The 24,564-nt window shown below is 43.1% G+C and overlaps 1 protein-coding gene and 1 long non-coding RNA gene across 14 annotated transcripts in view; one reads left to right on the forward strand and one right to left on the reverse strand.

The window, feature by feature from the left end:
• raraa (retinoic acid receptor, alpha a) overlaps positions 1–24,564 on the forward strand; it is a 594,392-nt gene that overhangs the window by 304,291 nt on the left and 265,537 nt on the right. The window contains exon 1 of one of the 13 annotated variants that reach the window (XM_068013492.1): positions 4,286–4,451. The exons of 11 other annotated variants lie outside the window; for them this stretch is intronic. In XM_068013492.1, the coding sequence (XP_067869593.1) occupies positions 4,367–4,451 (85 nt within the window). In that variant the 5' untranslated portion in view covers positions 4,286–4,366. Of the gene's footprint in view, positions 1–4,285; positions 4,452–24,564 lie in introns of those variants that run through there. One more of the 13 variants, XM_068013486.1, reaches the window with a different exon arrangement.
• LOC137348177 (uncharacterized) overlaps positions 1–24,564 on the reverse strand; it is a 123,682-nt gene that overhangs the window by 68,209 nt on the left and 30,909 nt on the right. The window lies entirely within an intron of this gene.

Consider the following 24,564-nt stretch of genomic DNA (forward strand, 5'->3'; position numbering starts at 1 on the left):
AAGTCACCTTCAAAGTTTCACCCAGATACTGAACTATTGATATCATAAAGCATCTTAACCGTGACTGGGTATGAGGTGTGAAAGAGAGCCATAGTTCACTTGCTCCCATGGAGCTCATGAGTTATGGGCTTTTAAGCTTGAGAAGGAATTGCTGTAACTCTTCATCACAGGTGCAGTTCCCTTTGTTTAATACACATGAAAAATATAGTAATGGATGTCATGGGCGATTTGCAAAATGGTGCAACTTTGGTACTTAAGATTGTAGCATTTTGGTCTTATCCACCTACCATACCATTGTGTTGCTTTTGGAACATTTGAAAGATTTGTTACTACACTGTTTACATCTCTGAAATTATTTTCTGAGGATAAAATGTGACTGAGTTTTCAGTGTTTTATAAACAATTTAAAAAATTTAAATGTAGCTATTTAACATTTGTTTTGCAAAACGATTCCAATTGCACATTGGTGTGAACTACTTTGTAATAGCGAGCTGTCAGTGCTAGTTAATGAAGTTAGAATGAACAAGAAGCATGCTTGTATCTGGGAGTTAACCACATTGCTGATTATATTGAGAAGGTTGCAAGGATGAGTGACGAAACAGTGGATGAGCCTGTTTATAAAGAATGGACTTGTGGGTAAATGCATGTGTGATACTGAGACATACAGAGAAGTAAGATCATTGTAGTGTCCAGTTCTTGATGAAAATCAATTAGCCACAGTTAACTCTGCACAGACCAAGGATCAAACCTTGGGAAGGAAAGTGAAAAGCAGACAAGGTGGTTCTTCACTATCCAGGGACCCCTGCTGGAAAGTGCACATTTGTCGGCACAGGGTAAGGACTGGATCAGCCTCACGTGATGATGCCCCACAGTTGACAAGTCTGCTGGCATTCACTGTCTAGACTCTCAAATAAAGAATGGCTACTTGGATGAAATGCTGGATGGCTAATGGCATCCATTGAATGTTACCTCACCATGAGTTAATGCTTTCAGGACAGCAGGGGAGAAAACTAGAGAAGAAAATAAAATGATCACAACTAGCATGGGAAAGAGCACTAACATGCCGACAGCTACACGCTCGTTGCCATCAGATTCTAGGCCTACTAACAATGCTGCATGAATCGAAGAGGAAATTTTACAATAGGTGATCTTTTTTGTGTGAGCGCTTAAGGCAATCCTTCCTGCAATAATTAAAAGCAGGCATTAACCCGACCATGTTTATCATTGGAAGCACAATGCAGGTTTAAATGCCAGCTGTAGTTAAATGTTGATAACTGCAGCACCAGATAACAGTTAAGCCAATTGCAGTGATCTAATGAGTATGTCGTACTTGGGTATTGTTCAATATAGTAGTCTAGCAGTGAAGATTGAAACTTTTGGAAATAGCTACATTTACGGGTCAAGCCAAAGCTAAATTTCATGTCTTCCTTGTTCTCTTGTTCATTGTTTTTCCGGTGTCCTCTTCTGAACCCCAAAGAGGCTACGTTTCCAGTAGAACTTCCATTTCAGTTTACTGCACTACAGCTGGTGCACATACCTTGTAAATTGTATTAAGATGGTCTTTGCAGTTTGCAAGATCACCATAGTTGGGTTTCAAAGCCATTTCTTACAACCAAGAATGAAAAGATTCAATGAGTTTGAGTAATTATTAGTAAACATATTTCCTGCCAATCTTTTTGGAATATTCATCCGACGGAATGAAAATAAATAAAGGCGACTGATGTGCCTTCTCCCCTCCTGTAACTCACTCCTCATCTGTTTATATAATCTGTGGATGAGTTATTGTAATCAATTGCTAATTGGATCCATTGATACAATTCAGCTGCTCGAGGCCCTGTAGCCTCCTGCCATTCCCCTGTGTAACAATTGACATTTTTGAAAGGAAAATTCATACTTTTCAAAGCCCGCGCTGTTCAGAAACTACAATTCAACAAATTATTAATGGCCGCGAAAACCGTAGGTCTGCAGCCTTGTGTCCTATGGCAGTGAAAGATTTGACAATCTGATTTTTTTTCCCTCTAAAATTCATTGCCTCTAGAGCAATTCAGAAGAAGCTGGTATTGTGGTGATCCCAGTTGAATAAGAACTGCATATGGTTTTCACTGACCCTTGACGTCAACCAGTAAGTGCATCAGATGTTATTGGGTTTCAACTTCACCTTTGTAGAATAGGGCAAACAGTTCAGGAAAGTTGAGTTTTAAAAATAACTTTGCTTCTCTGCAGCCTCCTCATACCCGCTTTAATGTTTTCCCACTTTTAAGTTCACTTGTACCATTACTATCTGAGGGGATAGGAAAGTGACCTACACCCAGACCTCAACCATGGCTCACCTCTAGGCAATAGCTTTGCCTCTCCCTGCCACTTGCCCTTCGATTATCTAACTGAAATTGGGAGTTTGAGACGGGAAGAAATTTTACTTAGCAGTGACATCAGTGTAGATTAATCACAGTTCACATGATGCTTTTTGATTTGGGACATTAGGCACCAACTGGGAACAAATCTGTGAGTGTTATGGCTGTGTGAAAGGGAACTCTTTGTGGCTGGTTAACTATCAAACACAATGAGAAGTTCAGGTCTGTTGTGATCCTTACTATAGGAAGAAAATCTGAAGATTTTACTAATTATTTTTATTTCTCTAATTACTCCTTTTCCATCGTTTTTCTCCCTCCTCACCTTGCTGAGGTGCAATTCTATGGGTGCCAGCCTTTCTCGTTACCTCTCCCAAGGGACCATTCCTCATTTGTGAACCAAGACAGGCAGTTTGACCAGAAGAGCACAATAGCAGAGATGACCCAAGATTCATGTATATGTGCTTCGTATCACTTCATATATCACTTTTAATGATGAAATGTCAGACCCCAAGCTGATTTTCTTTCCCTAAACCAGGGACCCTGAGGCCAATTGTGGTACCCTATGGCCAGTTAACTCTGCATAGGCCAAGGGACTTTCCTGGTCTGTAAGACTCCTCTGGTCACTACCATAACTTGTCAAGCTATTGCGAAGCTCCAAATTGATTTTCTTGATTTTTGGTCCTGGGAAATGCTCATTTTTCCATGCACAAGGGTCAGGATAAAAGGAGTGAAGCCCGATTTTTGCTGTCTTTTCATCCTTTTTTGCATTGCTCAGGATTTCCAGGGCTCCCCTGTAAGGGTGGATCTGTGCTTGCAGTAGGTGCAGCCCCATTGCTTTCATGTAAATGAGGCACAGGGAGAGCTTTCTCTGAGGTTGTGGCATGGAAGTACCCTACAAAGCAAGCATTGGACTTGAGCAGCAGCCAGAAGGCCCTGAGGCTGATAGCCAGGAAAATTTCTTCCAATTATTGCCAGCACTTGGCTCTGCTGGAGAGCAGGCCTGTGCCGGGAGTGTCCCTAAGCCGTGTTATAACATAAGCTTTAGATTTATGACTTTGTGAAATACTTTCAACTTTAGGAACTTGATTTTCCTGCTTCCCTTTTATTCCAGCACTGAACAGCAGTAGCTTATCCACAGTACACTGCAGCTATCCTCAGGCACAGGTGGGCAGGAATGGCAAATCTGTTCCTTGTTAGGTGCTGTGCACTTTGGATGAGCTGCCGTTGTCTAGCACTGGGCAGAAGGGAGCCAGAAAAATCAGCCTCTTAAACTTTAAAGCATTTCACAATGTTGTAATTGCAAAGATCTCCACCACCATCTAGAACTTTAAAAGAGCAGCTTTGTTTATACACATCTGTTCCTGCCTTACTGTCTTGAATTATTAGTGGCGGCTTTTCATCCTCTTCAGCAAGATGACATGCAGTACAGGAGGGACCTTAAGACCGAGTCAAATAGCCTGTGCGGTAGTTGACTTTCATGTCGGGAGGTGGTATTTGTTTTGCGGCAAAGTGGCAGGCAACTGCATTTTTACACTTGTATTGTTGTAGGAAGGCTTTCATTCTATCCCTTAGAGACAGCTTTATTACTCTTCTTCCTCTCAGTGGAGGGATTGCTCTAAGTCCACGCACTCACCTAATGGCACTCAGAACCCTTTGTACTTGTTTTGCACAAAACAAAGCAGGAAAAAGGGGCTTTTGTTTGGACCGATTTGTCTAAAGTAGTAAAGAGAAAAAACTTGTCTAGAAGGGTTAGAAGGTGCAGCCCACCACGCCTCATCCTTCCAGCATTCTGGCCCTGAGTTAAAGCAGTATTGCTGTTCTCAGGGGAATCGACCCTGGGATTTTTGGGTGGATTTGTGCAATATCATTAATCACCGACCAGGGAGTCACTTGGCAACTGGCAAAATATTTGTCATACGCGTAGAAATGGGAAGCAAGTTGAGCGATTGAGCTACCAGACAGGAACATGCTCAGCGAGCAGCTTGCATGGAGGCGACAGGCTGCAGACTGCTCTGAATGCCTTCACACGACAGGAAAGACGCCTGGGAAGGGGATAATAAGGCAAGGGACAGGAAATCCTTAATGTTGCTGGCAATCACTGGTAAATATATAACTCTAAACAGAACTTAAAAGATAAAACTGGTTTGGATGTACAGTGCTGTTAAATGATATCCAGATTTAAGCCTTTGACTTCCAGGAATAGATATTTTAATGTTTTGTATTTTTTAAACTGTTAACTCCCACTGTTGATTAAAATGTTTGAAGTACTTTGCACAAAGCGTTTTTGTTAGTAGCATACGTCTCTGCATCATAGCATAGCTTGCATTAATTAAACCAACTGCAGTGAAAAATGGTCATGTTTAAAACAAAAGAGTAAAATTATAAATGTGTTTTAATAGCTTGTCCCACCAGAACATTAAGTCAATTTATTCACTGCTATTTGAATAAGTGATGACACTGTCTTTTTGTGCAAATACTCTGGAGGACAAGCTGCCTTAATCAGTCTAAACTTGTGTTCAGAACTAGATAATGTACTGAAATGCGTGTGTTTCTTGGGCAATAGTTTAACAGAAAATGTGCACTGCGCCATTGTGTTATGCGGTTATTTTGCATTGCATCTTGCGTGGATGTTGTGTAATTCAGTCTGCAGATATGTATGGTGTCTCACATTTTGTTCAGCTGTATTGCATTGTGTTCAGCTTTGTTGTGCTGTGTTCTCTTGAGTTGCTTTAGGTTGCGTTGTCATGTCTTGTGTCAGTGTTGTACTAATTGAATCGTGGTGCATTGTGCTGTCACTTGTTACGTTGAGCCCTGCTGCATTATGTGTTGTTGATACTGTGATTGCACAAGACAGCACTGCTCTCTGAATATGCTGAAAATTATAGCAGTTTGTTACTGGTTTAAATAGATAATTAAATTACTGTATTTTTGGATGGGGTTTGTAAAGTTATTGTACTATGGGACATTACCATTTGAGTTAACGTTGAAGACATGGTTGCACAACAGAATGATTCTAAGAGAAATAGAAAATGTTCTGCCACTGATGTCTGTATTAACCTCACTGCTGATGAGCAGTATTTGCCCCTCCAGTAGAAGGGGGCATCTATTTGGCACAGCAGTTGTCAAATTGTCTGTAATGCTGGAATCATCTTTATCCGTCATAATGGAAATTGGAGGATACTGTAAGATCCATTTGTTAATGTCACCTGGAGTACATTTTATTCAAATCTAAACAGAGAGGAAGATGTATACTCACCAGTGTAAAAATGTACAGTTCTCCGCATTCTGTCAAAGCTCATCTCTGGGTTAAGTAATTCATGTTCACAATTCGAGAATAATCAGCTAAGTTCAATATTATCATAGAATCATACAACACAGAAGGTGGCCATTTGGACCATTGTGCTTGTGTCAGTTCTTTGAAAGAGCTGTTCAATTAGTCCCACTCCCCTGTTCTTTCCCTATGGTCCTTCAGTTTATTTCCTTTTCAAGTATATATCCAATTCCCTTTTGAAAGTTGCTATTGAATCTGCTTCCACCACCCTTTCAGGCAGCACATTCCAGATCATAACAGCAATCAGTCAGTCTTGGAAGGAGGCTTTTTTTTAAAAACAGCTAGTAACATAACCATGGGTATAGATAATGAGGGGTTTGTGTTCCTCCACCTCATTATTTTGGCATGAGTTATATCCCTTTTCCCAGTAGCAAAAATAATGGCTGGAATCTGTTATTGCTGCTGCAGCATAAGGCTCAAGCTGGCCTGACTCCCCTTGCTTTCTTGGCCATGACTCCTGCTTTTCTCACCCGCAATCCAACTGCGACCGTAGCCCTAACTTCGGCTACTTTTCCAGCCTTCAATCCGGTCACAGAGATTTGTAGATAATCGGATTTGTGAATGGTAGTAAGCCATATTGTATTGTATACCTACATCATTGGCACTGTTGTAATTCCTTTCTTTGAACTCTCTCAGGCCTCTTCAGAATTATCAACATTTAAAACGCACACTGTTATAATTTGAGAGAGGGCACTCTTCTCTACTTAAGTCAATGACATCATCAGTACACTGTTGTGCAGGGAGTAGAGAAGCAGTAGCTTTCACCTTCAAACAGACCATCACTTTCATTGAGGATTGACAAACAACTTAGCCAACGTCAAGAGAGACCTTGGCTGAGCCTGCTTGTCTGACATCTAGTCCTGGATGAGTTGCAATTTCCTCAAATTAAGCATTGGGAACATATGAACATAGAATTAGGAGCAGGAGTAGGCCACTCGAACTGATTACTCCATGTTTCCACCTACCCCTGATAACCTTGCACCCCTTGATTATCAAGAACTTATCTATCTCTGGCTTAAAAATATTCAAAGACTCTGCTTCCACCACTTTTTGTGGAAGAGAATTCCAAAGACTCACTATCCTCTGAGAGAAAAAATTTCTCCTCATCTCTGTCTTAAATAGGTGACCCCTTATTTTTAAACAGTGACCCCTACTTCTAGATTCTCCCACAAGGGGAAACATCCTTTCCACATCCACCCTGTCAAGACCCCTCAGGATCTTATATGTTTCAATCAAGATCAGCACCATTGTCTTCGGTTCCTTCCAGAAACTCTGCTCCCTTGCCACTAATTCCATCCCCCTCCTTGGCCACTATCTCAGGCTGAACCAGACTGTTGCAACTTCAGCATCCTTGTTGACTCTGAGGTAAACTTCTGACCCCATATCCTCTACATCACAAAGGCCAGCTACTTCCACCTCCATACATTGCCTATCTCTACCCCTGCCTCAAGTCATCTGCTGCTGAAGCCCTCATTCGTGCTTTTATTACCTTCACCTTTGACATTTCTCTTGGTGTCCTGGCCAGCCTTCCATCTTCCACCCTCCACCCTCCTTAAACTTGAGCTGATCCAAACTCTGCAGGCTGACTGCTAACTTGCACCAAGTCTCACTCACCCGTCATGCCTGTACTTGCTAGCCTACAGTGGCTCCAGGTCCACAAAAGCCTCTTTCAAAATTCTCCTTTAAGACCCTCCTTAAAACTTACCTCTATATCCAAGCTTTTAGTCACCCTTCCTAATAACTCCTTTGGCTTGGTGTCAATTTTTGTCTGATTACATGCCTGTGAAGCGCCTTGAGATGTTTCCCTACATTCAAGTTGTTTGCAAGAAATTTGCTTTGAAAGGAGTGAGCAAAACTTTATTATAAAAACGGATAATGAGCATTGAGGTATAAATTTATTGTAGTTTAATTTTATTTTAAGTCTTACGCAGCTGAATAAACAGCAATACCATCTGTGAATTCACGAGGACTAATGCAGGATTATACACAGCGTTTTTTTTTTCTTATTGGTTTTGCCACATGTTTTCATCTCCCTCCTCTTGTCAGGAAAGCTGTGACTCTTTGCAGAGATACAATTCCTGAGGCACAGGGCACTCTCCAGTACCTTGTCCAAGTCACTGTTCATTTATGAGCCTCAATAGCGAGTATTCGCAGGCTACTTAACTACTAAGCATCAAAGCCAAACTCGATCTTGACCTCAGCCAATGCCTGCACACATGCGGTTGCTGGATAACAATGTTATAGGAAGATGAGCTGATTTTCCCCCATCTAATCCAGGAGTACTGAAGCCAGTTTTAACAGCCAAGCTGAGACAGGATTGCCACCCCTCCAGGATTATCCTGGAGTTTCCAGAAATCAAAGGTTAATCTTCAAGACGCTGCTGCGACCAACTCAAGAATAAAAATCATAGGGCATCAAAACAAAGGTTTTTTTTTTAGTTTTCCTTGAATACTTTTGTTTATTTGTTAATAAAATATAGGATAAAGGGAGAAAAGACTGTTTGACAGTCAAGAATCATCCAATTGGCTGGGAAGGCATTGCACTGAGAGGATGGATGTGTTGGGCGACCAATGATGGACGTGTGGGGATGGGGTAGTTGGAGGCAGGAGGTCATGTGATGAAACCTCCTGGATTATCTCCAATTAGAATTGGTAACCATAGGCTGAGATCAGCTGTGGATCGAACAAGAGATCTGCCTTTTTTGTTCGGCTCAGCCACTCAATGGATGAGTCACTTGGGGGAGTGTTTTGATTCTTTTCATGGAATTAACTTACAAACAGTGATTCCTACTCTTTCACAGACTAAGTACAGTCGTTGCTTGAGTAGGTGTTTACAGTTGCATGAGTTCTGGAGTTCCCCTTCTCAATTTGGCTTACATCCAGACAGGAACTTCACTTTAGGAAGTACAAACCCTTTACAGTTTTGAAAAAAAAAGGAGCAGAACAGCATCACATTCTGTGCTGAAGTTTCTTAATTTGCTCTGAAGACTTGGGGCAAAATTCTGTAACAGTGATTCTGCTAATAAATAAGTGTTACTTCCATGGTTAGCGGCATTGATCCAATTAATCTTCCTCCATAAACGTCCTGAGGACCCCAGTGAGGTGCTTAGTGGCTTCCTGAGCTAGATTAACCCAGTCAGTATTCAACAGCCGAACTGTGGGCCGAGGCTGCAATCTTATTCAACTAATGAAAGGTTCTGACAGGATGAAGTTATTGAACTTGAGAGCAGAACAGAGCATAGGGTTTTGGGCATGATTAAAGATCAGAATAAACCTTTCCCTCTCATCAAAAGGATATGGAAGAGATTCACAGCAAAGGGAACTGTTTCATTTGCCACCTTCAGGAGGAGCTAGATCATTCTGTGTTGCAGAGGCTTGAAGGTTTGAGAAACATTAACAGCACTGCTGAATTGTTTCAGGGAGATTGAGGAAGAAACAATAGAGTTTTTTGACGAAGTAACAGAGAGGATTGGTGAGGGTAATGTGGTTGATGTGGTGTACATGGACTTTTAAAAGGTGTTTGCTAAAGTGCCATGTAATAGTCTTGCCAGCAAAGTTTAATGAAACCTATGGAATAAAAGGGACTGTGGTAGCATGGATATGAAGTTGGCTGACTGACAGGAAACAGAGAGGAGTGGTGAATGGTTATTTTTTGGACTTCAAGGTATACAGTGGGGGTTCCCTAGGGGTCAGTACTAGGACCGCTGCTTTTCTTGATGTACACTAATGACCTAGACTTGCATGTACAGGACACAATTTCAAATGTTGCAAATGACAAAGCATGGAAGTATTGTGAACTGTGAAAAGGATAGTGATGGACTTCTAGATGACAAAGACAGGCTGGTGGAATGGGCTGACACATGGCAGATGAGATTTAATGCAGAGAATTGTGTTGTTGTAATAATGTTGTAGAATTGTGAAATGATAAGTTTTGGTTGGAAGAACCAAGGAGAGGCAACATAAACTAAAAGGTGCCGTTTTAAAGGGGGTGGTGGAACAGAGAAATCTAGGGGCGATATGTGCACAAATCATTGAAGGTGGTGGGGCAGGTTGAGAAAGCAGTTAAAAAAACATATGGGATCCTGGACTTTATGAATAGAGGTATAGAGTATAAAGGCAGGGAAGTTATGATGAGCCTTTATAAAACACTGGTTCGGCCTCCACTGGAGTATTGTGTCCAATTCTGGGCACCACACTTTAGGAGGGATTTGAAGACGTTAGAGAGGGTTTTATTCGTTTGTTCATGGGGTGCTGGGTGTCACTGGCAAGGCCAGCATTTATTGCCCATCCCTAATTTCCCTTGAGAAGGTGGTGGTGAGCCATCTTCTTGAGCTGCTGCAGTCCATGTGGTGGAGATACACTCACAGTGCTGTTGGAGAGGGAGTTTCAGGATCCAGATTCAGAAACAATTTACAAGAATGGTTCCAGAGATGAGGGACTTCAGTTATGCGGATAGATTGGAGAAGTAAGGGCTGTTCTCCTTAGAGAAGAGAAGGTTGAGAGGAGATTGATAAGAGGTGTTCAAAATCATGAGGGGTCTAGACAGAGTAGATAAAAACTGTTCTCATTGGCGGAAGGGTCAAGAACCAAGGACACCGATTTAAGGTAAATGGCAAAAAAACCAAAGGCGACATGTGGAAAATCTTTTTTTATGCAATGAGTGGTTGGGATCTGGAATACATTGCCTGAGAGTGTGGTGAAGGCAGATTCAATCGCGGCTTGGATAAGCATCTGAAGAGAGAAAATATCCAGGACGAGTGGGACTAAGCTGAGTTGCTCTGTCAGAGATTCAGCCTGGACACAATGGGCCAAATGGCCACCATCTATGTTGTAACGGTTCTGCGATTCAGATTTGTCATGCAAGCTGTGTTCTGTATTTTGATCTCCACTTTTGTTGTGCTATTTTGGTGTCTGTTTTATTTGCAGTTGCTTATTGTATTTACAATGCATAGGATTATGCAGGTAAATAAAAATCATGCATGCTTATGTTTTTGAATATTGAAATGTATTACTTGGCCTTTCACCATGTTGGAGGAAATGAAAATTGTTAAATAAGCCTTGCATGGAATTTGGCTCTCCGGGTGTCTACTGAAACAACACTTTTCTTCTATTCCACTTCTCCTGCATGGCTTCTTGCTTCACGAGACTGAACCTGGTGAATGAAAAAATCCAGGAATTGTGCTTTGTTTCTGTTGCTTTGGCCCAATTGACCACTGAAAAGTTGAGTGTCTCAGCACAAGTGCCACATTGGCTCTGCACACTGGAGCACCATTGAACAGTGCTATGCAATGGTACAATGCTACTTCTGATTTGACTTCTTGGAGTTCCTGATTTTGGCTGTAATTTTATGGGGCGATACCTGCTAATGCATTTGGTGGCTCTTCAGTGAGTAGAGGGAAATTTGACCTAAGATTATCTAGGGCCATGCACATGACACTTAAAGGGATTTGAGACACTGAACATCAAAAATATTTAGAGTAAACAAAGAACTCCTAAAAGCATAACAATTGGGACATTAGATTTGAGAATGCCATTGATAACCAGAGAATCTCTCAATGTAGAAATGACGATTAGTAAAAGCTAAAGACAAATTGACTCTCTCAACATCTGTTAAGGAGGAGGAAAGATTGGATAACATATTAGCTATCAGCCCTTCAGCAAAAATGTTAACCTGTCTTTTCTCTTTACCAAAGTTGAACAGTCTCTTGTTTTTCCTCCATTTTCTGTTTTTATTTCAGAGTTACAACATTTGCAGCTTTTTATTTGTCCTGCTTTTTTTGTTGGTTTTACCACGTGTGCCAACATAATCTTCCTTAACTTCAGAATGTGACAGTATACACTTTATTTGATAGTGAAGTAGACTTTAATTGCTAACCTAAATTTATTTAAAGTAAATGAATAAATGAACAACTGTGACACTAGATTTTTGTAGTAGTTATTAAACCTACCAAATTTGAGTAAGCAGTAAATAGTCACAGTGTTTTTTTTTACCATCCGTGGAAGCTCTCTGATCAGACTCTCTCTTTCCAAAGACTGCAGATGAATGCATCAATTTGAAAGAGACAATAAACTGGCACCAAGCAAATTTAAATGTGTCTTTACCCTCCAGAAGAGCTACCAAATATATATATTTGAATCAATCATATAAGATGCTTGTTCTTTAATTGAATGCTTTAGGCCTTCGCTAATCTTTGTCCACACTGGAGCTGCAATAGTTGTGTCCAAATAAGATGGAACTTTTTTTTCTCTGGGAGTGAAGCTGATTTTCAACCTCATGTAACACAAATAAGAAAGCCAATACCATGATATATCTTAAGAGAACATTACTGAAAGATTTTTATCTATCAAATCAAGGCACTCTCTAATATAAAGAACCTGACCTTTACATTCTTTTATCATTGTACAAAGAACAGTACAGCACAGGAACAGGCCATTCGGCCCTCCAAGCCTGTGCCGATCTTGATGCCTGCCTAAACTAAAACCTTCTGCACTTCCGGGGTCCGTATCCCTCTATTCCCATCCTATTCATGTATTTGTGTAAACCCAGATTTTTGTAGGTCTTGGAATCTTCTGTAGGAGTAAGTGCCTCTAATCTTTTTCTGTTATACAGTTTTTTGCAGCTATCTAACTTGTGTCATGATGCTACTTTGTATCATGATGCAATCCTGCACATCAATATCAAGGTCTTGGCCCCAGAATCCAGATCTATGGCATTGTTTATCATGCAACAAGTGGCTAGAATGTCAGCCCTAAGCACTCTGGAAATGGCAGTCTGTTAGTCCGTGGGCTGAAACAATGAAGCATTTTTAATTATGTTTGACACTAATGGATTTTTAAAACCTTTCTACACAAATTGTTAGCTGAAAATACTTTGCTCTGTTGTTTCAAGTGTTTCCTGGTTGACTGTCAACTTCACAGTTGCTGACGCTGGTGTACACTCAGGTGTACAAAAGCAGTCACCATTTTATGAATCAGCCTTCTATGGGCATATGGAAAAAGTGGCAGCAAATTGCAGTGTAAGTTGGAGATAACGATGCACTATGTCTTGAGTGTCACTAACTTGGGATATGCTCATTGAGCTAGATGTGCTTAATTTGATGTTCCTTCATCCCATGTTGGTTTTGTCTAAGCAACATCAATTAGAAACTGAAGGTACCAGTCTCCCAAGGCCAGACATTTGTTCATAATCTATTGAATGTCTGTTATATTCTTTCAGTATCCTCAGGCTAAATCATGTCACCAATTCAGTTTATTAGTGCTAAGGTGCCATTATTACAATGCAGTGTTCAGGATGTTGTCAGGAGTTGTTGGTTCATTGACTGATGGTCTTAATTTTTAATAAAGAGATGAGTGATGTGATATTTGCAAAAAAATCTGAATGAATATGCTTTTAATTAGCCGCCAGACGTATTTGATCAAGCTGGTGTTTGACTGCAGAATAGTATGTTGGAGCTGTCTGAGGATGTGTCTGCCTTGTGTCCCCTACAAGTTGCTTCCTGTTTGACAGTTTGGAATGAGCCATTCCAAGATCTGTAGCAAGATATGGCATTTGACTACTTGACTCAGTATACTTTCTCATGTGATCAAAAAGGCCTGGTAATACTTCTGTTTTAGCATCCTTTCATGGTACAGTACATAGGAGTCATTACCAGAAATATTTTCTGCTTCTCACATTATCCTTTGTAAAAACTTATTCTCAATTATATTTGTTTCTAGTTTTCTATCTTGAATCCCCAATTAATTTTATTTGTGCACGTTTTCAAGTAGCTGTACAGCTGGTTGAACAGACCCTTGGCCAGATTCTTCTTTGGATTTTAACCACTTCAGGAATTTATTTGTCTGAGATGCTGAACCAGTGAAGTGAGAGTCTTGTGAAAAACTGCAGTAGAACACAAGAGGTTATGGTTGAAAACATTTAGGTATCAAGATCTAGCACTTGACCTCTCAACCACAGCGGAGTGAAAAGAGTGTCGAATAATCCATTCACTGCAAGCAACTTTTCTATTGATGCTGCCTTAGTTAGGATTCTGGCATCTTTGAGAGAACTGTGGGCATTCATAACCTGTTGGCAGTCTGATAAACCCAGTTTTTCATGGGTCTGTGAATCTACCATCAGGAAATGGCGAATTGGGTTTAGTAGTGTAAATGTCAAGGGCCATGTAATCCAAAATAAAATAGCATTTGACCTAAAACATTGCCAATGAGATGATGTTTTTGGAACCAACTCTGTAAACTAAACAAAGCAACAGAAACACCAAATCACTTTGGGAGGGAGGTTTGCCTGGTGCTTTCTCTAATTCCTAGGTGCCCTAGCAACACCGGTCATGTCTGCCTTTTTTTGGGGGCCTCTCAGTGAAGCATGAAGGTGGGTGAAGACGTGAGATCTGACCTTTCAGCTCACTCATGTTGACCAGAAGTGTGCTTTCAGCATTGCTTTCCTGTATGAATGTTCTCTCAACACCAGATAAGGCCCCAGCCAGGCTTTACCTAAAAATAGGTCTTAGACCTGTTAGTTTCGAATACTGTGTATGAATTTAGTATGTGAATGTTAAAAATATACTTAGATAAAATAAACAAAGGCTATCTGACATGAATACATTGAATCACATCTGCAAAAGCAGCATTGCTCTCAGCTGTGATTTTCAGTTTCCTTAACCAGTGCTGCAACAGGCTGCTTCAGTTTGCAAGTCCCAGAATGTGTGCCACTAAGTGTTTCTCTCTGCGATGCTGAAATGAGCACTTTGGGCCACACTCCCAGAGAACTAGCCAATCATGGCCTCATGTGCGTTGTAGTTTTGAGATTGATGTAGTTGCAAGGCACATTGCACTGTCTGTTCTGAGTAATCCCAATCATTGTATAATGTGTTATGGTGTTTGAAATGTAGCATTGAATTCACTCCAGTAGCTACATAAATTCATTTGTAATTTGTAGTGGAATTGTGAATTGACAATCCGATTTTGTCCTGAATGCAAACTCACATTTTCTATCTGATTCGATGCAAAACGCTGACAGAATTTTCGGTGCAACTGGTAATAGAATAGGACATTTCAATGATTACGTTCACATTCCTGTTGAAAGCAGCTTCCCACCAGGAACACCAACGCAAGAACCTAAGAAATAGGAGCAGGAGTAGGCCTTTTCATCCCTCGAGCCTGCTCTGCCACTCAATAAGATCATGCCTGATCTGATTGTGGCCTTAACTCCACTTTCCTCCACCCCACACCTCCACCAAAAACCCTTGCCTTCCTTGAGTTGGAGATAAAGCTGTAACAGTGTAGCATCAATTCTCTAACCATTGCACCCTACATATGCGGCTTCTGCTAGTACCCTTGTGTTCCAGAAACAGTTGTACGTGGAACAACCAAAGTTTGCTGGGTTGCAATCCCAACACTAACTCTGGATTCGCAATTGCTGCTGCCCTCCAGCTCTGACCTTGTTGCAATATCTGCGACTGGGGAAGAGCAGTTACCAATTCAGACACATCGTGGGTACCAAGATCCTATTCCAAGATGCTGGGAAATCTAGCCCTTGGCTGCTAGTCGTTGGGACTCCTAGAAGCACAGGAACATCAACCCCAAATGACCCACTTTGTAATCATAGAATGGTGCAGCACAGAAGGGGGCCATTTGGCCCATCGTGTCTGTGCCAGCTCTTTGTTAGAGCTATTCAACTAGTCCCACTTCCTCCATCTTTCCCCATAGCCCTGCCTTTTTTTTGCCTTCCAGTATTTATCTAATTCCCCTTTGAGATTTATTATTGAATCTGCTTCCTCCACCCTTTCAAACAACCTGCTGCTTAAAAAATTGTCTCATGTCTCAACTAGTTCTTTTGACAATTACCTTAAATCTGTGGCTTTTGGTTACTGCCCCTTCTGCCCCTGGAAACAGTGAAAAAAGAGAAACTATCAAAACCATTTATAATTTTGAACACCTTTAGCAAATCTCCTGTTAATCTTCCCTACACATATCTGAGGGGGCTCTTCACTATTATCATTCTAGTTAAATCTCTTCAGCACCCTCTAAGGCGTTGACATCCTTCCTAAACAGTAATGGCACTGCATTAATTAAAAACAAATTGTCTTAGGCAATCTTTGGAAGTCCAGGCTAGTTCTCTGGCCTGGAAACCCTCTATTCCCCTGTAGGGTCCGCTTCAACCTACTCACTTGGTGTACTGAACTCTGTAGCTAAGCTGGGTCTGTGTGAGGCCTGGTGTGTGGGCTGCTGACTTGGTTGCCTTTTCTGTTGATGGCATTTTGGGCACAGGCAGAGGTTATGCCAACCTTGCAAATTTCATTCAAGATTCTGGAATGGACCTGGTTTGTGGCTATTCGAGCAGGCCCCTACTGAAGTTACAGCAGGGGAATGACAGAGGAGCCAAGGAATTTCGATCCATGTGTGTTTAATATGATAGAGCCACCTTCAGATGGCTCGGACCACATACTGTTCATCTGACTGCTCACCACCTCTGGTCCAGTACACCTACTCAGCATCTATGCTCCAACACTTTGCTCCCCACCTGAAGTTAAAGACCAGTTCTACAAGGAACTCCATAATATCATTAGTAGCATTCCTAATACCGAACAGTTCTTCCTGCTGGGGGACTTTAACACCAGGGTTGGGGCCGACCATGACTCATGGCCCTCCTGCCTTGGGCACTATGGCATTGGAAGGATGAATGAGAATGGACAGAGACTGCTGGAGTTGTGTACCTATCACAACCTCTGCATCACCAACTCGTTCTTTCATACTAAACCCTGTCACCAGGTTTCATGGAGGCACCCAAGATCACATTGTTGGCACCAGCTGGACTTCACTGTCACAAGGCAAGCTTCTATAAACAGTGTCCAAATCACACGCAGTTTCCACAGTGCTGACTGCGACATCGATCACTCCCTGGTGTGCAGCAAAGTTAGACATCACTCCAAGCAGAAGGGCCGCCCGCGCATCAACACTAACAGAATTTCTTATCCACAGCTGTTACAAAAGTTTTGAAATTCACTTGAAAAAGCCCTTCAAAAACACTCCTACAGGGGATGCAGAGATGAAGTGGGCCCACATCAGGGACACCATCTAATGACTCAGCAATGACCACCTTTGGCAAAAGTGAGAAGCAGAATGCATACTGGTTTCAATCTCACTTTGAAGAGCTGGAACCTAACATAGCCGCTCAGCACACTGCACTGTTGAACTACAAGAAAGCCCCCAGCGAGTTAACATCCCTAGCACTTAAAGTAGCCAGAAGCGCTGCACAAAGAACAGCTGTACCAATGACTACTGTCAACACCTATGCAGTTGTATTCAGCTGGCCTCTGACACCGGAAACAGAGGAATGTATGATGGCATCAAGAGAGCTTTTAGGCCAACCATCAAGAAGATCGCCCCCCTCAAGTCTAAATCAGGGGACACAATCACTGACCAACGCAAACAAATGCACTGCTGGGTGGAGCACTACCTAGAACTGTACTGCAAGGAAAATGTTGTCACTGATTCCACCCTCAATGCGGCCCAGTCTCTGCCAGTCCTGGATGAGCTGGACGAACAGCCAACAAAATCGGAATTCAGTGATGCCATTGATTCTCTAGCCAGTGGAAAAGCCCCTGGAAAGGACGGCATTACCCCTGAAATTATCAAGAGTGCCAAGCCTGCTTTCCTCTCAGCACTCCATGAACTGCTTTGCCTGTGCTGGGATGAGGGAGCAGTACTACAGGACATGTGCGATGCCAATATCATCACCTGCTATCAGAACAAGGGTGACCGCGGGTACAGCAGAAACTACTGTGGAATCTTCCTGCTCAGCGTAGTGGGGAAAGTCTTCGCTCAAGTCGTTTTAAACAGACTCCAGAAGCTGGCTGAGCGTGTCTACCCTGAGGCACAGTGCGGCTTTCAAGCAGAGATCCACCATTGATATGCTGTTCTCCCTTCGCCAGCTACAGGAGAAATGCCGCGAACAACAGATGCCCCTCTACGTTGCCTTCATAGATCTCAAAGCCTTTGACCTCGTCAGCAGACGTGGTCTATTCAGACTAGTCAAGATCGGATGTCCACCAAAGCTAAGTATCATCACCTCATTCCATGACAATATGAAAGGAACAGTTCAGCATAGCGGTGCCTCATCAGACCCCTTTCCTATCCTGAGTGGCGTAAAACAGGGCTGTGTTCTCACACCTACACTGTTTGGGATCATCTTCTCACTGCTGTTCTCACATGCATTCAAGTCGTAAGAAGGAATTTTCCTCCACAAAGATCTGATGGCAGGTTGTTCAACCTTGTCCGTTTTGGAGTGAAGACCAAAGTACGGAAGATCCTCATCAGGGAACTCCTCTTTGCTGACGATGCTGCATTAACATCCCACACGGAAGAGTGTCTGCAAAGACTAATCAACAGGAGTGCGGCTGCCTGCAACGAATCTGGCCTAACCATCAGCCTCAAGAAAACTAAAATCATGGGACAGGACGTCAGAAATGCTCCATCCATCAATATCGGCGACCACGCTCTGGAAGTGGTTCAAGAGTTTGCCTCCCTAGGCTCAACTATCACCAGTAACCTGTCTATCGATGCAGAAATCAACAAGCGCATGGGAGAGGCGTCCGCTGCTATGTCCAGACTGGCCAAGAGGGTATGGGAAAATGGCGCACTGGCACAGAACACACAAGTCCAAGTGTTTCAAGCCTGTATCCTCAGTACCTTGCTCTACGGCAGCGAAGCCTCGACAACGTATGTCAGCCAAGAGCAACGTCTCAACTCATTCCATCTTCGCTTCCTCCGGAGAATCCTTGTCATCAGTGGCAGGACAGTATCTCCAACGCAGAAGTCCTCGAGGCAGCCAACATCCCCAGCATATACACCCTACTGAGCCAGTGGTACTTGAGATGCTTGGCCACGCGAGCCGCATGGAAGATGGCAGGATCCCCCAATGACGCATTGTACAGCGAGCTAGTCACTGGTATCAGACCCATTGGCCGTCCATGTCTCCGCTTTAAAGGCGTCTGCAAACATGACATGAAGTCCTGCGACATTGACCACAAGTCGTGGGAGTCAGTTGCCAGTGATCGGCAGAGCTGGCGGACAGCCATAAAGGCGGGGCTAAAGAGTGGCGAGTCGAAGAGACTTAGCAGTTGGCAGGAAAAAAGGCAGAAGTGCAAGGAGAGAGCCAACTGTGTAACAGCCCCGACAACCAATTTTATCTGCAGCGCCTGTGGAAGAGTCTGTCACTCTAGAATTGGCCTTTATAGCCACTCCTGGCGCTGCTCCACAAACCACTGACCTCCTCTAGGCGCTTACCCATTGTCTCTTGAGACAAGGAGGCCAAAGAAGAGAGGTACAAGAGAAACACTTCTCCTATCTCTTTTTCCCATTCCTCACTCAATCTTCTTGATATCTAACTTCCCCGGCTCTTCCCCCAGCTCCACCCACCAGCATCTCTGCCCCCTTGAGATTGCACACATAAGTTAGCTCATTGGTTAACAGTCCTGTCCGAATCCTGGAACCAGTAGATACACTCCAGTAAGTAGACTTAATTGTACTTGTTTAAAGGAGGGAGGTTACACATACCAGGTGAAGTTTGTTTTTTTAATTGAAAATTTGGTACGATCATGTGTTTGCACACAGTACCTCTCATTCAGAGGAAAGCATAGCAGCAGCTCTGACTCACAAGCAGCCCAGCCAGCCTAAAGGAGATGACATTTTGCATTGCACTTCATTCACATCAGCACCTGAGCCCTTTGCGAAAATAGCAGCAGCAACAAGGGCAATGAAATTTGACCTTGCCACTCAGTGCATACTTGCAACATGCAAGAAGTCAATTGCAACACTTCACTATGAATGTATGTCAGTTGTAACTTGGGATGGTTAGTTGAGTTGTTTACATCATTTTCAGTGACTACCTATTGATTTCTTTTTCCCTTCTGTTTTTTGATCGATTTAAGGCAGGAGAAAGATTCTCTGTTGGTTGGATGGAGGCACAGCTATTGTCAAGATTCTAGTTGTCAATTCACCTTGAAAGCAGAGTACAGTCCTACCAGTACAGGCTGTTAAACAGGCAGCTGTCCAGTCACCAAAATGAGGAAGCCGTTGACAGTCTCTGATCCACAGCTGTTTTACTGGCAATTCATAGTTCAGTCCAAACATCAGTTCCCACTCTTTCCTTCTGGACTAACTATCCAGAGACAACTCCCCAACTGGGCAAAAACCCAGCCCGTAAATACAAAACTATAATGAGCATCACCTGCTCACTATTAACACTGAATAGAGTCCTGTTTAATTAAAGGAACCAGCATTTTCAATATAGTCACAGGCTAAATTGTCAAGCCCAATCTTCTCGAATGTTCTTAGTAGAATTCTTATAAGTTACGTCGTGAGCTTTAACACCATGCCATGAAAGAAGGACAAGCTTCTAATGAAGTATGTTTGAAGGGTTGTGAGGGAGATTTAATGTGAAAAGTTACAAACAAACAAAGTTTAAATCTCTGCTGATGGACTTGGAGCTGTATCTTAGATTAAATCACTGCTTTTGCTCTAGGACATACATTAAAGTCTGGAAAGGAACTGAATTTGTTCTCGTAGTGAGGTCCTAAACTCTGGAATTCCCTTCCAAAACCACTTCTCCTCCGTTAAGACACTCCTTAAAACCTTCTTCTTTGGCCAAGCATTTAGTCACCTGTCCTGATATCTCCTTATGTGGCTTGGTATCAAATTTTGTCTGCTAACGCTCCCGTTAAACACTTGAGACGTTCTACTATGTTAAAGGTGCTATATAAATGCAAGTTGTTGTTGTCACAGGTGGATAAATCCCCAGGGCCTGACCAGGTGTATCCTAGGATGCTATGGGAAGCAAGGGAGGAGATTGATGGGGCCCTGGCAGAGATTTTTGTATCATCGTTAGCCACGGGTGAGGTACCGGAAGACTGGAGGAAAGCTAATGTTCCTTTATTTAAGAAGGGCAGCAGGGATAAGCCAGGGAACTACAGGACGGTGAGCCTCACATCAGTGGTGGGAAAGTTATTGGAAGAGATTCTGAGAGACAGGATTTATATGCATCTGGGAAGGCATGGTCTGATTAGGGATAGTCCATATGGCTTTGTGCGTGGGAAGTCATGTCTCACGAATTTGATTGAGTTTTTCGAGAAGGTGACCAAGAGGATTGGCAAGGGCAGGGCGATGGACGTTGTCTACATGGACTTTAGCAAGGCCTTTACAAGGTCCCGCATGGTAGGCTGGTCCAGAAGGTTCGAACACATGGGATCCAGGGTGAGCTAACAAATTGGATACAAAATTGGCTGGGTGGTAGTGAAGGGTAGTTTTTCAGATTGGAGGCCTGTGACCAGTGGTGTGCCGCAGGGATCAGTGCCGGCCCCTCTGTTGTTTGTCATATATATTAATGACTTGGATGTGAATGTAGGAGGCATGATTAGTAAGTTTGCAGATGACATCAAAATTGGTGGTATAGTGGACAGTGAAGAAGGTTGTCTAAGGTTACAACAGGATATAGATCAACTGGGAAAGTGGGCAAGGGATTGGCAAATGGAATTTAACGCAGACATGTGTGAAGTGATGCATTTTGGGAAGTTAAACCAGGGCAGGACATATACAGTGAATGGCAGGGCCCTGGGGAGTGTTGTTGAGCAGAGAGACGTTGAGGTGCAAGTACAGTGGCGCAGTGGTTAGCACCGCAGCCTCACAGCTCCAGCGACCCGGGTTCAATTCTGGGTACTGCCTGTGTGGAGTTTGCAAGTTCTCCCTGTGTCTGCGTGGGTTTCCTCCGGGTGCTCCGGTTTCCTCCCACATGCCAAAGACTTGCAGGTTGATAGGTAAATTGGCCAGTAGCAATTGCCCCTAGTATAGGTAGGTGGTCGGGAAATATAGGGACAGGTGAGGATGTGGTAGGAATATGGAATTAGTGTAGGATTAGTATAAATGGGTGGTTAATGGTCGGCACAGACTCGGTGGGCCGAAGGGCCTGTTTCAGTGCTGTATCTCTAAAACATACATAGTTCCCTGAAAGTGGCAACACAGGTAGACAGGGTGGTGAAGAAGGCGTATAGCATGCTTGCCTTCATTGGCCGAGGCATTGTGTACAAGAGTTGGGACGTCATGTTACAGTTGTACATGACGTTGGTTAGGCCGCATTTGGAGTACTGTGTGCAGTTCTGTTCGGCGCACTACAGGAACGATGTGATTAAGCTTGAGAGGGTGCAGAAAAGATTCACAAGGATGTTGCCTGGTTTGGAGGTCTTGAGTTATAAAGAGAGATTGGATAGGCTGGGTCTGTTTTCCCTGGAGCGAAGGAGGCTGAGAGGGGACATGATAGAGGTATATAAAATTATGAGAGGCATAGATAGGGTAGATAGCCAGAGTCTATTTCCCATGGTAGGGGTGACTAAAACTAGAGGGCATAGATTTAAGGTGAGAGGGAGGAGGTTTAAAGGGGATCAAAGGGATAAATTTTCCACACAAAGAATAGTGGGTATCTGGAATGAGCTGCCTGAGGAGGTGGTGGAGGCAGGAACAGTAGCGACATTTAAGAGGCATCTGGACAGGTACGTGAATGAGCAAGGCATAGAGGGATATGGAATTAATGCAGGCAGATGGGATTAGTATAGATAAGCATTATGGTCGACATGGACGCTGTGGGCCGAAGGGCCTGTTTCTATGCTGTACGACTCTATGACTTGCAGATGGACTTACCATTTAGCCAGTAGGGGAGGTCATTTTAGATTGTGAAATGCAAGATGACAATTAGTTAAAAATGCAATTGCTCCTCAATTTCTTTAATGTAATATATAAAATAATATGTCTGTATAGGAATATTTCACTTTGCAAGTACTCTTCCACTCAAGCAATGTTCCCCATTCATGCTAATTACTGTCCAATTGCATTAATATTATGGGGAGATTTAACCCCCACAAAGGGCAAGTGAGGGTCAGGGATGGGGTTGTTAAATCATCAAAATGTGAAACCTGCTGCAAATGCGTCTACTTCCACTTTAACTGCATTGGGTTCAGGGTCAGCCAAGTAACTTGCTCTGGAGAGGGACGAGAGTGATTGTATTATGTTAATAAGGCTCCGTCCCTCAGATTTTGGGAGCCAGTTAAATTTAATGGCTGCGGGCCAGGTTTACATGGCTAAGGAAACCCAGCAGCTGAAGGAAGATGGGAGATGATGGATCCAGTACTGCTTGTGGAGCAGGAGTGCTTCCACTCCAATTCTGAAGGAAACCTACTGTCGCAATCCCACCCTCCCCATGACTGGCTGAAACCAGCCCCCCCCCCCCCCCCATGTTTGGCTTAACCTCTTCCCCCCCCCCCCCCCCCCCACACCCCACCCCAACCCCCTGCAATCTCTCCCTCGCTCCCTGCCGCACTACGTGCCACCCACACTTCCACTCAACAAACCCCCGATCTTTTCTGATCACTGTGGACTATCCCGAGCAGTATCTGGCTGCAGCCTCCTATTGCAGGCTTGCCCGCCTGACCGCTGGCCCGCGTTTCAATCTGGCCAGGTGCAAAATGGAGTAAAGAAATTCTAATGTCATCTTGCTGTTAAATTCGCCAGGATCTCTGCCTACCTGCAATTGCTGGGTTTGCTGCTTCACACACGCACCCCGCTCCCTTCCTGCCTCCCATAAATATCTGGGCCTTTGTGTCAGATCTGACTTGGTAGCTACTTGCATATTGTCTCACAGTTTCTTTATTTTTCTTTCCCCATAATTTTAATCTCCAAAACTTATCCTTGAAGTATTACAAGTTTGACATGCGTGTAACTGATGTATGATATCAAGTTTGCTATTTGACTAATCTTGGCAGGGTCCCCAGCAGCAGGCTTTAAACTGCAGTCTGACTCACCAATTTTATCGCATCAGGGAAGCAAATTAAGTTTTTAATGTATAATATCTATGATCATGTACTTTAATGATGTGTGTTTAACGTTAAAAATAGCCAGTTGCTTTACTGTTTAATATATTCTTTTTATTGCATCAATGGAGGATTTGTTTTTAAAAATACATTGCTTTTAAAACATTTAAAACTTTTAGTTTCGGTGACTGCAGCTTGGATAGCAACGGAGGTGCGTGAACGGGCTTACAGCTGGGAAGTCAATTTCAGCGTAAGTTTAAAAGTGAATTCCCTTTTGTTTTCGGAGGACCAGGGGACTGCTGGGTTAGGAAAAAGGTATATATTTGTGTGGTTTAGAATCTCTTTCTTTTAGTTTCGGTGACTGCAGCTTGGATAGCAACGGAGGTGCGTGAACGGGCTTACAGCTGGGAAGTCAATTTCAGCGTAAGTTTAAAAGTGAATTCCCTTTTGTTTTCGGAGGACCAGGGGACTGCTGAGTAAGGAAAAAGGTATATATTTGTGTGGTTTAGAATCTCTTTCTTTTAGTTTCGGTGGCTGCAGCGTGGATAGCAACGGAGGTGCGTGAACGGGCTTACAGCTGGGAAGTCAATTTCAGCGTAAGTTTAAAAGTGAATTCCCTTTTGTTTTCGGAGGACCAGGGGACTGCTGGGTAAGGAAAAAGGTATATATTTGTGTGGTGGCTGTACCCGAGACACTACACGTGTAGTGTCTCCCACCCACCCTCCTCCTCTAACCATAAAAAAAAAGGACTCTGGTGTGTTGATAAGGTAAGCTTTTTATTTAGGAAGTTCTGTCCGTTGGATTGCTAACCTAACAAGTTTTGACTTTTTGTTTTTTTTGGTTTTTCAGTAGATTTGTTGGGAATTTGGAATAGTGGGAATGGAGGTTAAGGCAGTTGCATGTTCCTCCTGCAGAATGTGGGAGGTAAGGGTCGCCAAGAGTGTCCCTGCTGACTGCATCTGTGGGAAGTGCACCCAACTCCAGCTCCTCGAGAACCGCGTTAGGGAACTGGAGCTGGAGCTGGATGAACTTCGG

Source organism: Heterodontus francisci, chromosome 33 (genome assembly GCF_036365525.1).
Source record: "Heterodontus francisci isolate sHetFra1 chromosome 33, sHetFra1.hap1, whole genome shotgun sequence".
Taxonomy (NCBI): Eukaryota; Metazoa; Chordata; class Chondrichthyes; order Heterodontiformes; family Heterodontidae; genus Heterodontus; species Heterodontus francisci.